The 13,028-nt window shown below is 40.3% G+C and overlaps 1 protein-coding gene across 3 annotated transcripts in view; it reads right to left on the bottom strand.

Annotated features, from left to right (window-relative positions):
• Positions 1–12,761, bottom strand: part of LOC121683680 (SR-related and CTD-associated factor 4-like) — a 34,483-nt gene extending 21,722 nt beyond the window's left edge. For 2 of the 3 annotated variants that reach the window (XM_042063416.1, XM_042063418.1), the window contains exons 1-13: positions 12,538–12,761; positions 11,161–11,244; positions 11,025–11,069; positions 10,715–10,876; positions 10,494–10,623; positions 10,221–10,360; positions 9,499–9,648; positions 9,285–9,367; positions 9,108–9,174; positions 6,423–6,536; positions 5,527–5,603; positions 5,120–5,343; positions 4,890–4,990 (exon numbers count right to left, since the gene is read on the bottom strand). In XM_042063416.1, the coding sequence (XP_041919350.1) occupies positions 4,890–4,990; positions 5,120–5,343; positions 5,527–5,603; positions 6,423–6,536; positions 9,108–9,174; positions 9,285–9,367; positions 9,499–9,648; positions 10,221–10,360; positions 10,494–10,623; positions 10,715–10,876; positions 11,025–11,069; positions 11,161–11,244; positions 12,538–12,567 (1,407 nt within the window). In that variant the 5' untranslated portion in view covers positions 12,568–12,761. The remainder of the gene's footprint in view (positions 1–4,889; positions 4,991–5,119; positions 5,344–5,526; positions 5,604–6,422; positions 6,537–9,107; positions 9,175–9,284; positions 9,368–9,498; positions 9,649–10,220; positions 10,361–10,493; positions 10,624–10,714; positions 10,877–11,024; positions 11,070–11,160; positions 11,245–12,537) is intronic. The other variant, XM_042063417.1, reaches the window with a different exon arrangement.
• Positions 12,762–13,028: the final 267 nt, after the last annotated feature.

Below are 13,028 nucleotides of genomic sequence, written 5' to 3'. Positions count from 1 at the left end.
GCTATTAAATCCGCTTAGCATCGTGACCATGCTGCGCAAATTTGTTCAAAACTGCTGCATTGAAGTGAACTCTGCTAAGGTCTTATCACAGCATAGTAGGCTACATTGAAGAGACTAAACTAAGTTAAGTTATGAAATCAAGCAGTATCTCAAAGCTAACGTTAGAATACTGTTTGGATGTCGAATTTTGTATGCTTAGCCTACTTCTAAGCTGCTTGTCAATTTCGTGGAAGGGCTCATTTTATTGACTCTGACACTGAATGTTTGCAAAATCCCGATGTAAATGGAAAAGTGCTTGTCCCAAGTTATTTTAACTATGTAGAAAACGTTATGAATTGCATCCACACATCAGCAGCCTTTCAACTGTGTTACAATTGCAAGGGTTCCCTCAAACGTCTTAAAGTGACAGGCACTCAATTAGACCTATACACTACCAAGACGATCTTAATTCCCCCCCCCCCCCCCCGTTGTCAAAGTCAGCTACCGCCCAAAGTCAGTGTGGGAAACACTGCCAACCATAGCATTATAATGGGTATAGACTTTGTGCTAACTTTAAAAATCACTGGTCCAGTCTAACTAATCATATTGATTAGGAATGCGCAGATCGATTGGCCGCGATCATTATCAGCCGATATTCACTCTAAATAGTTTGATCGGAGCACTCTCTGAAGGCCGATCAGAAGACGCAAAACTCCGGACACTTACAGGGCTCTACAGTGCGTCCATGTCTCTCTCTAAAAATTATGGCGTGCGAGTAAATACAAATATTTAGGGGCACTGGTGACAATGACCTCTAACTACGTAGCCTAAATGTTTGTCTACAAAATACACCACAACATCGGAAAATATTACAGGTGTAAACCATAGAATGACGTTGCGAATGTACAGTAGCATAAAACCTAGAATACATGCACCTCAACGCAGATAAATGTAAGGATTAGGTTAGTGGCATAGACATTACTGCTGATGTTCTCACTGTTTATTTGCCTTTGCCTTGTCTATCACATCAAGTCGGCTGCATTTTAATAACAAAGATCTTATCACCGTAAGATCTTATAGCCTCATACAACTGTTACACCGTTACGTTACAATGAACTTTCTTCTCTGAACGAGCATCGGCAGACTCAAGAAAAATAAAATAAATAATAATAATAATAATAATAATAATAATAATAATAATCTCACGATAGCCTGCTTCAAATGAAATATTAAATTAAATAAACTGTTATGGGGTCATATCCTTGATTAGACTATGCTGAGTTGTGGAGGGGAAATGGGCTGTTTGTTTCAGTAGTCGTAGGCATGCAGTATGGAGTTAGATATATCACCATTCGGATTTGCAACAGATGGATTCACAAATACATTACATTTTGCAGGATACTTGATATACAGGCTAAATGCAAATATGACAATGGATGATATTATTAAAAACAAAATATAGAAAAATAAAAAACAGACCAAAAAATAAAGTAGGCACTAATATTCTTTAAATTTTGTTTCCTGTAAATGTTAAAAGTCATTCTTAATCTTTGAAACTGGTGCATTGGCGTGTTTAACTGTTGACTTTAAACGTTTTAAGAAAGTTGGTGTAGAGCCCTGCACTTTCTTTCATTGCCCATACTGTGATCGGTGATTGGTATCGGCAGATCGGTGATCGGCCCCGAAAACACTGATCAGAGCATCCCTAATATTGATCATAGATTCCTAACATTACCTCCTACTACTTCAGCCGTGGCCCACTGGTTAGCACTCTGGACTTGTAACCGGAGGGTTGCCGGTTCGAGCCCCAAACAGTGGGCCACGGCTGAAGTGCCCTTGAGCAAGGCACCTAACCCCTCACTGCTCCCCGAGCGCCGCTGTTGTAGCAGGCAGCTCACTGCGCCGGGATTAGTCAAGTCAAGTCAGTTTTATTTGTATAGCGCATTAAACATGCACAGAGTGCAACTCAAAGCGCTCCACATATAAGACATTGTTAGTCTATGTGTCAATGACAAAGACAATAGCGGACGGAGCGGCATAGGTGCGAGCGTACACGTGACACCAAGACATAGAACTACATTTAAGAAATAACAAACGCAAAAGATGCCGGACGGAGCGGCGTAGTCGCCAGCGTACCCGTGACACCAAGACATACAACAAACAAATTAATAAATAAAATAAATAAAAAATAAAATTAGTCCAATTTCCAACCGGCTGAAAATGTCCAAGGGCAATAATGACTCGCGTGAAACTGCGCACAGCTGTGTCTCCACAACCGATGCAACACCAACAAAGTTCTTTACACTCACTGGCAGTCTGGAGATAACGTGAACGTTAGGCCTTGTTAGTCTGGAGATCACTGGAAGCATACCAGTCCGAAAGTCATGGGCGATCTTGTAGATCAGCAACTCTGTGGACTGCTATAACAGCGACAGTTTGTTGGTCCGTAATGCAGAGTTCTTCAACGTTAACGTTAGTCTGCTCAATCCAGACTCCAGGCAGTTGGCATGTCAGCTCACAGGTCAGAAACAGCTCGGCGGCCTCGGCAGATCTTTCGCAGAGTAGCTCCAGCTGCTGTCCCAAGAAATCCCCTCGACCAGACAGCGAAGTGCAGCACCGGCTCACAGATGGATGGCAAGGATGTAAGAGGCCCAGGGCAAAAGCTAGCCATAGCAAGCTCCCAATGGACAGACGTTAACAACATCAGCCGACTTGAAAGCAGTAAAAAGGACTAAGAGAATAAACACGAAAACTATCAAAAATAACGTAAATAAAGAGAGAAACATTTAACTAGACAAATCAATACAAAAAATAAACATGACATTACATAAAAACAAACAAAAACATGATGCCAGACGGAGCGGCGTGTCTCGCCAGCGTCCCCGTAACCTAGCAACAAATGAGTTGTATAGTGTGCGCTTCACCTCACTGTGTGTTCACTGTGTGCTGTGTGTGTTTCACTATTTCTCGGATTGGGTTAAATGCAGAGACCAAATTTCCCTCACGGGATCAAGAGTATATATACTTATACTTATACCTAACCTTTATGTACCGATAATAAACCACATAGGGGTCATTCCACGTCAATTCAACCAGGGCCCACGCACTTAGGTCTCAGAAAATTCTGAAAAAGTTACCAGGTGTACCTATGTTACCCAGGAGACACATTGTAAAATTACTCTTATGTAAGATCAATACTTTCCAAGATACAGCCAGTTTTACAGGGGGAGGGGGGTGTCGATTTTGTTCTGCCTCTTTTTTTTTGTCAAAGTTCACAAGCCCACAGCGCAAGAACTAAACCATGTAGGAGGCTCAAATTTTGCATGCTGGTACATAAATAGGAATAGTATGTAGCAAAATCGTCACGTTTGGTCTGGATAATCCTGCATGGTCATAGCTGTCCCTCAAAGTTGATTGGAGTTTTTGGCTGGGCTCTGTTTAAGCCTTCAGAAGACATATTTGTACTCAACATAGGCTCTTTATTTATTTTCCTTACTGATATAAGTAGAAACACTTTCACAAAAAACAATGAACAGAAAATAAATTCCTTCAGGGTCTGAACAGACTTTACAAGTCTAAAAAATCATTTTGGTTCTCATTTTCAGAACACCCAAACACCTTGTGGGAATATACAAAGATTTTTTAAATATTTTTTTCTTTCTTCTCCATGATCTTTTCTTTTTAAAAACACCAATTTGACTTGTCTTATGCAAATCTTTCTTTTTCACTTTCCACCCTGAACATGGGCAAAATGCACCATTGACATCAATATGTTTTGTATAGAGCTACCACAGGTTACTCTGTACAACCACAGGTGGCAGTGTGGTGACTCTATATGAAACATATTGATGTCAATGGGGCATTTTGCCCATGTTCAGGGTGGAAAATAAAAAAGAAAGATTTGCATAAGACAAGTCAAATTGGTGTTTTCAAAAAGAAGGGATCCTGGGTACACCTGGTAATTTTTTGAGACCTAAGTGCGTTGGCCCTGGTTGAACTGACGTGGAATGACCCATAGGCAGTCAGGAAACAATGTATTTACCGTTACTGTATACATACTATATACATACTATGCCGTTACTGTATACATACTATATACTTTTTTTTTTATGTGTGTAGGTGTGTAGGCTACTATTGTACTGATTGGCCTGCCATCCGGGTGACTGAGTCAAGTTAGGTTTTATTGATATAGCCCATTTCATACACAGAAAGGTAGCCCAATGTGCTTCACAGTCATAACAATCACATATAAAAAAGCAAAATAAATAATTACACGAAAATTACGAATAAAAAAAAAAAAAAAAAACAGAAACAAAACCCAGGGACTGAGGGAAATGTAAACGCATTGAGAGGAGCAGGACTAGTACCTCAGTGAAAATAAGTGGAGATACTAAGTGGGCAGGATCAGGTGAGCAATATTCAACATGGTATGAAAAAAACTATACATTATGATTACAGTACGTTATGAACCTCCAAACAGTGAAAAGCAGAATCTCAACCATTTCTGGTTAGAGGTGTCTATTCCACAGCAAAGGGTGTAGAGGAGGGAAGACTTTCTAACCCTGAAGTGTCTGCCTAATCAATGATCAGATAACAATATTTTTATATTAAATAGTTTACTTCCTCAAGAGTACTTCCCTCTAGACAACAGACCACACAAGCATGTATGTACATTCAGTACATACACAAGTTTAGTAAGTATTTTGTCCTAGTCCTATCTTAAAAGTAACCACTTATCTGGTAAAAGTTGATCACAAACGATAAACAAAGCTCATAGGAACAGGCATTTTACCTTTTGAACCTGACCAAAGAGTCTAGACAACATATTCTATTAGCAAACCTAATGTAACAAAACCTAAGCCATCTGATTGATGCCGGTATGCCCAATTTAACAAACAGATCAGACTTACATTGATAGACTCAATCTGACCGAACTCCTCCAGTAGTGATGATATGTCTGGCTGTGTAGTTTTCTTGTCCAGTTGACCCACCCACAGTGTGGTGCTGCACACTACAGGATGACAACAAAAGACCTTTCAAATTCACAATAGTCATCATCTCTAAAGGAATGAAATTGTATCTGAACGAACAAAAGTACCAAACAATAAATATGTTACTAGTTGAAGAAGGGAGTACTCACCACTAAGGGTTTTGCTCTTTAAGGGGGGCAGTCCTTTCTGCCTCCGCTCTCGTTCCCTCTCTCTCTCCCTCCTCTCCTCTGATCGGGAACGGGGTGATCGCCAGTCTCGGGACCGCCGATCCCTGGAACGGGAGCGAGAGCGGTGGAACCGCGAACGGCGAGAGCGAGATCCAGAGCCAGAGCGTGACCTACGGGAACGTGAGGGCGAATGCCTTCTTGGTGATCTGGAGGAAAAAGGATACACAAGAGAGCAAATCAGAATTTTACCACATTAATACAAATAATGTGTTTAATGTGACTGTAGTTTCTAATGAGCACTATTCCTGAAGTGACATTTTCATAGACATCAACGTGGAATGATGTCTGCAGCTGATTGGCAGTATGGCAACAGTTTAAATTATTCAAACCTTGATCGTGATCTCCTGCCTCGTGTGTCATCCTTTCGGTCTCGCCTCGCTGGCGGTTCAGCCTCCACGACAGCCACCTGAGAGATCAGAGACATTAGCCATTCAAGTAACAGAACTCATGTATTAATAAATATAGCTCAGCTTGAAGAACAAGCTGAACTATATATATACAGAACTAAAAAGATATTCATCAAGCCCACAGGACTGCAGGTGTTTGGGGCACGCAATCTGCCTGACCGTGGGTTAAATTAAAAAAATATTTTATCACATACATCCTACATTCTAGCAGAATAAGAGAAGAGATGCGTGTTTTAATACAACAACTATCTCTCCTGTGCACTACAGGTTGTCCTAAATGTTAAACTGCTCAACAAACTTACATCAATTTGTAAATTTACCTAATCTTTGTGACAAGTGTATCTTATGTTGGAAACCGTGCTATATAGTCAATTTAACCATTAGCTTATACTGTAGATACACAAACAGAAATTAGCGCCTGAGTAACTTGGCCTATGTCTTAACACATTGATCACAACAATTAACATGCTTATTTTGACACAGTGTAGGTGTAGTTATAACTAGGACTTGCATTTTTTTTGCAATTAAGTAGTTCGACCATGATCAATGCTTTACTCAACAATGTAACAGCCATCTGCACTGCAATGCACCTGTACAAAGTGCACAAGGGGGAAGTGCTGGGCCACTCATCAGGATAAAGGGGATGGATTAGACTACTGATGATTTTTTTTTTTCTTGCCGTTGCGGGACGCCACAAAAAAAATGTTATCAGCGACAACAGTCAAATGTACATAAAAAGCTAAAATTGAACTGTAACTCCCAAAGCTGACGGGAGTGGCTGAGAGGATAAACAAAGACAAAATAATAGAGTGTCGTACCTGAGGCTGTTGGGGAGCAGGAGGGGCGTTGGCCTCTATCTGGGCCATAAAGGGAACAGCACCCATCTGCTGGGGCAGAAGAGACTGGCCCATCACCTGCATCTGCCCTGAAGGCTGAAAAGACAGACAAGGATGGTGTGAGCTTTTCCACATGACTTAGCACATATCTATGGGGTAGACACAACTGTAAGAGTTAGCAATATATGGTGTAACCACCATTAAAAATCAACAAAACATTTTGATATCAAGGCTTTATAATGTATGTATTTTAAAATGTGCATGGCCACATGCCCCTACAGTGGAATTACTGTAATGACTTCGAAAGCACAATGGTGGTTTGGCTGCAGACTCAGATACCACACAAGGCTTGTTTCATATTGAAACATCTTTCACAAACCTTCCTCTGATTTTAATCACCTCAGTTGTCAAGCAAGTCGCGAAAAACGACTTTGAAGGGTTTTTATTTCAAAATTAGTTATTTTCGTTTTTTTTGCAGAATGTGCAAGTTGAAGTCCTAAAGAAGCAATTCCATGTTTCAGATAACAGCATTGGTTGCTTTAAAAGTGTATATTTTGTCTTTGAAAATGGTTAAGTTTCAGGAAGTAAACCAGCGTTTGAATTGGGCGTGACTATTAGTGCTCTTTTGTTTTGTCGCCAATCAGCTGTATGCTAGAAGTAACCTAATGGCTACTTACTGAACCAGCATGCTGTTTGTTTACAATTGGAATGGAGATGGACAAAGCACAGTGGATTGCAGATGACCTGAATCGGATGATGAAGGCGACTTCATTACATTGGAGAACATCCCTAATCTAGAGCTGACCTTAGCCGTAGATAATTACAACGAGGAAGAATCTCTCGGTCTGGCAGCAGAGGAACTAGATCGTAAGATATCAGATGCTATTTCCACAGTTACATTTGACGGGGATAAAGTTTGTGTGTTAGAAACTTTATCCATTGCTACTAGCTAACGTAGGCCTACTGTTGTTATCTATTGGCACCATAGGCTACTAGCCAAAACCCATTACAGATAGTTTCAGTGGGCAATTAATTTGAATAATGCGAGAATGTCTTGTTTTGACTGATGGCAGGGTGCCTTATCGTGTGTGCATTCAAATTAACAGGGTTTACAAACGTGATCTCATGTTTGTTTAGTTCGCGTTTTAGACTATTTTATCCATTGCTAAACCTGCTAAATCCATTGCCAACTTGGTGCCTTGCACTGGGTGTTCATTCAAAATAACATGGTTTGCAAACGTGATCTCATGTTTGTTTTAGACTACTTTATCCATTGCTACTAGCTGGTTCTGTAACCCATTACAGATAGTTTCGATGAGTCATTAGCACTGCAGGCTGACAAATCAGTGACCGTGACAGGGGGGAGGGTTGATCTTAATGTCATGTAAGCGAGGACCATTGTGTTCCCCTCCCATGGATTGAGGGAGAAAGTAGTCAAATTGAAAACCCTGATTTCTCAGCTTGTAGCTTTGAGATGTGTATACTTTAAAATGGCTACAACTTATTCAAATATTATCAGATCTCCATGAGTGAGACATCATTGGATAGCTTTGAAACTACACTTTCTTTTCCGTTTTGTGAATAACTCAAAATGTCTCTGGGAAGACATGTGCCTGGTTTTGCCATGCCTGGTCACAAATGTGCACATCAGTCTGAATGAAAAGCAGCACTGGTTGAACCCTGGAAATATTGTAAACAAAGTAGCTTAATTTATCATAGTCTACTGGTTAGACTGTTCAGTTTCCCCACCTGTGTTTAAGTTTCAAATGAATACTTTTTCTCCTTGGGACAGGCCCATTTCAGTCTTGGAATATACTTTTCCATTTGCATCGGGATTGAGATGATTAGAACTTAGCAGTCAATTTGAATGCAACAGTTTTGAACAAATTCGTGCAGCGTGCTAATGATGCTAACCGGATTTAATTTAGTCGTCTTGCACGATTGTGAATGTTTCGATTACATGTGCATGAGGAGGGATACGTCTTGAGAGGGAGAGAGAGAGAGCACGGGGCAAGGACTCATTGAGAGTCTGTGTTGAGGTAGGCCTACTTCTATCGCCTACTCTGGTAGAGTTGCACATACTAGCTACAATGCAAGATATATTTAGCGTATTTATTTATGGACAACGTACGGCGGGAGGTGTGTGTTGCTTTTAATAATCGAATGTTCTATCGGACGTATTTTTTATTGATATCAATTACATGTCAATTGCGATACATATTGCTATAGTTTTATCGCCCAGCCCTAACGCATAGTCTACAATGAAAGCTACAAAAGCTATGAAATTATGATTTATTTATTTATTTTAGGACAACGTAATGGTAAGTATACTAATAAGGCGGGAGCGGTGTTGCTTTTGCGGCCGTGTAAGCTGCAAAGCGCTGCGGGAAACACTATAAGGGGTGTGTCACGATTCTACCTGCAACACAGGTTCGTGGATATGAGTGTTGCGATTTCAGTTTCGATACGCATACCGTTACAGCCCTAATAGGCTACAACTAAAGTGAGTGCTTGTCAATAGTTTACAAGAAAAGTGCAAGAAATATAAGAGACTAAACACTTTGCCCATACAACATTATGCCCATACAACATTATATACGTCTTAAGATAAGACTTTTTGCATACCCTCAAAGTTACTGATTAAATATAGATAAATTAATGATATACCTGGCCAGGTATCTGAGCAGGACACTGAGGGTACATCATCTGTTGCTGCATATTTGATTGCACATTTCTGCATAAAAAAAGAAAAAGATTATTCCACATAAAGTCTACATTTCACATTTACGGGAGAAGAGGTTATGAAAGATTTTTTTTTGTCTGAGAAAACGTATAATAACTTACAGAGGAATGGCAGCAGCTACATCATCCTTCATATCATCAGCAGGCTCCGGTTCATCATCATAGTCAAAACGATCAAGGAGTTTCTAGACACAGAAGTAAAAAAAAAAAACAACAACACTTAAAGAAGCTTTCTTAACTTGACACCATAAATACAAAATCGATGACTCATGGGAACTGGACTGGAGGATATGTGGAATTAGGTGCTGTGCTCTACCTTGGCAAAGGAGCTCTTTTGCTCCGTAGGGGGAAGACTGTGAGGGACAGGCTGGGCTGAAGCCATCGGTGGCCCAGCTGCCACTACACCAGCTGAGCCCTCCATCACAGAGGCCTGGGGCTGCTGCAGAGTCTGTAGGATCTGGTGCAACTGCACGCACACACACAATACTATTCATCCTGCACATGCACTTTATTACACTTACTCTTATAATGTTACGGTTTCTGCTACCACACTGCACATAGCTGTACATATTGTACATATCTGTCTATATGGTTCATACTGAATATCCATATTTATTCTGCTCTTATAAGGCAACTGCTAATACACTGCACATATTTATATTTATTTATATTATTCTAAACCACCTTCTGTAAACCAACTGTATACTACTGTCTACACTGCACTATATTTCTTGTCCTGTGTCTATACTTTGTATATCACATTGCATGTTTCTGCTTTTTTGCACTTCTGGTTAGACGCAAACTGCATTTTGTTGTCTTTGTACTTGTACTCTGCACAATGACAATAAAGTTGAATCTAATCTAATCTAAACAATACAGGTTGAATTCGATTGCTTAGAAATACACACAGCAAAGGTGGCAGTAAAATTACAAAATATGCGGTAGGTAAGAAAAGAAAGATCAAATATTGTCATCCAATAAATAAAAATCACACACAAAACATCACTTTTAGCATAAAGTAGCAGTATCCCAGCCCACCTCTTGACCCTGTGATGACTGGAAGAGCTGAGCCACAGCTGCGAGGGCCCCAGAGTTCTGGAGCTGGGGCAGTGCCTGCACGATGGAGGCACTAGTGACGGGCAGTGGGGTCTCCGCCGGCACCGCAGGGGCTGGGGATGCTGTGAAGAGGGAGGTGGACATATGTAAGCCACCCACATCAGGCCTTTTTAATTATCATGTTCTTACATTGTTTTAAAATAGCACGCTAGGAAACAAAACGGATGCTATTTGTACTAGACAGCGTGTAATTACCTGCAGCTGGGACGCCATTTTCCACCACAGGCATCACAGTACCTGTGGCCATGTCTAAAAGGGGCTGAATGATGTCCATACCGAAAACACCATTCTTCTGCCAAAGATTCAACACGCGCAGGATCTTACTCTGAATAAGGATGGACAAAAACATGAACTTAATTAACATTCAATTTTAACATTATGTTGTGTTGTTGATGTGTACTTGACTAAAGACCCACCTTATCATCAGGTGGACACATATAAAGATTCTGAAAGGTTGCGGTAAAGTTCTTCAAGAACCTCGGCCCAAACACATCCTTGTCCATTCCAAACTGATGACGAGACTGTCGCACAATGGAATCCACTACATAAAGGCCTGGGATCTTCAACTCAGGTTTGCACTTCAGAGTTAAAAAATAAAGTAAAGACAGTGTGAGAACATTTGGAAGACATAGGCTAGACTGATTATGATGGAAATACATCTCCATGACAGTCACAATAACTGCAGTATGGTAATGTATGGTAATGTAAGATATGTTCATTACATACCTTCTTGATGAATTTCTCAACAATCTGAACAACATGCTTGTATAACTGGCAAAGTAAAAAATAAAAGGAAAGTGTAAGTAATTTAAGAACAGATTTTTTGCATCACATGAACAACAACAAAAACTATTTGACCTACCTTAATGGCCTTTATGGCGGATTTAGTTATTGACATCATTTTTGCCCGAGAAATAGGAGGCTTCATGTCTATCATGGAGAATAACTGCAGAGGAAGAGGAAGGCAGAACAAACAGGGGGAATGGAAAAGCAAATAACTTTAAGTGTTAAGTAGGTAGGTCGTTACCAAGTCAGCACACTCAATGGATAGGAGAGGGAATACTGAATATGAAAGGGACATTAATGCATTAACGATATGACATAACTGTTACCCGAGTTGTAATCAATCCAAACAAACCCAAAAGCATTGGGTGCGACGCACAAGCAAAGAAATTAACATGGCAAAGACAAAACTCTTCTGGGATACAGAAAAGATGCCGTTATCGTTACCAGTCACTTGCTGGAGTAAACAGCATCTTCATTATAATCTTCCAGAAAACGAACTCCAACAACAGCTAACTTGACGTTGGTTATTGCTAGCTACAGCTAAATCACTCGAGATGCCAATCTCAGAATAACATTATTCCAATACTTTAACATGTGATCATCTTTTGCGTGTGAAATGTTGTAACTGTTATCGATAAAACTATTCATTCGTTAAAATAATCTAACATTACAGCATGAAATACTCTGGAAAATTACAAAGGTAAGGTTGTTTGACCAAGATACCGTTAACGTAAGTTTTTGCAACAGTTTGCAGCTGAAGTGCACATGCTTATCTGCCTAGCGCCCCTGTACTCATACCTGAATAACATGGCTAGCCAGTTAGCGAGATACTATTGTTTTGCTAACATCGCTAATGCTAAGGTTCACTTAAGCTGGTCTGCTAATCAGCACATACGTGGCACAACAAGAAGGTTGCAAACACATTTAAGTTAGCTAACGTTACCCGTCACACAATTTAGTAAACGCTTATTAAAAATGTAACAATGTGATCGCTAGTGCTCACCACACCATCACACTAACCACCGAGTCAGCAACTAAAAAGCCACTGCGAGGGCTAGCTTTTCGCTGGTTACTAGCAGAGCCCGTTCTCTGTTACTAGTGAGCAGGATACCGAATAGCTAGGTATTTTAGCTTGCCCTGTCACGTTAGCTATGTATGACAATTTGAACTGGCCAGGTTACTTCCATCATGTCTAAACCATACACAAATACGTTAAATAACACTTTATGGACAGTAACACTCTCGATTTATGTAATTTTCAATAATATAATTTCGAAATTCCAACTGTGATTGTGGGCCATCACAACGTTAGCTATCGACCGTGTGGCCCACTATCCAAAGGCCTTTCCTTGAATCTTCTGTCAGTTCCCTCCGATAGCTAACGTTGGCTAACTATTGATGGCTAGCAGAAACAGCAACGCCATTCAAAACAACTTAAGAAAAGAGCACCTACCTCCACGTTAAACGCGTTGACTGCATCCATAGTCACCTTAAAGGTGCTTCTTAGAAGCGTGTCCTATAATACCGATTGATAACAGTTTTAGCTAAATTGCGTTTGGTTAAATTATAGTCTCGTCCCGTCGTTGCGACGGTTTTCGCATGTCCGTCCTCCAGAACGGGGTGTGTTCAGAAACATTTCACTGTGACAGACAGGAAGAGTGGCGGATAGCAACTGACTGCACCACTTCACTGTAACATCAGGCCTACTGAGTGTAAAAGTTTGTGTTTTTATCCCAACGCATGGAAATACTTAAAAAATATTAATGTTAAAACAACATTTTACTAATTGCATGGATCAAACTAACCTATTTTGCCAGAATGAATATGCAATCTATGGGATAAATGGTCAAAGGTCATTATGACCGAAGGTTTTTTGTTTTTTTTCGTCATCTACTTCCTGAATTTTTGGTCAACGATACCAGGGACACCGAACCACCGGGGCAC

This window comes from Alosa sapidissima, chromosome 15 (assembly GCF_018492685.1).
Source record: "Alosa sapidissima isolate fAloSap1 chromosome 15, fAloSap1.pri, whole genome shotgun sequence".
NCBI classification, from domain to species: Eukaryota; Metazoa; Chordata; class Actinopteri; order Clupeiformes; family Clupeidae; genus Alosa; species Alosa sapidissima.
Note: the sequence above shows the minus strand (reverse complement) of the source record. Positions and strands in the feature narration are given on the sequence as shown.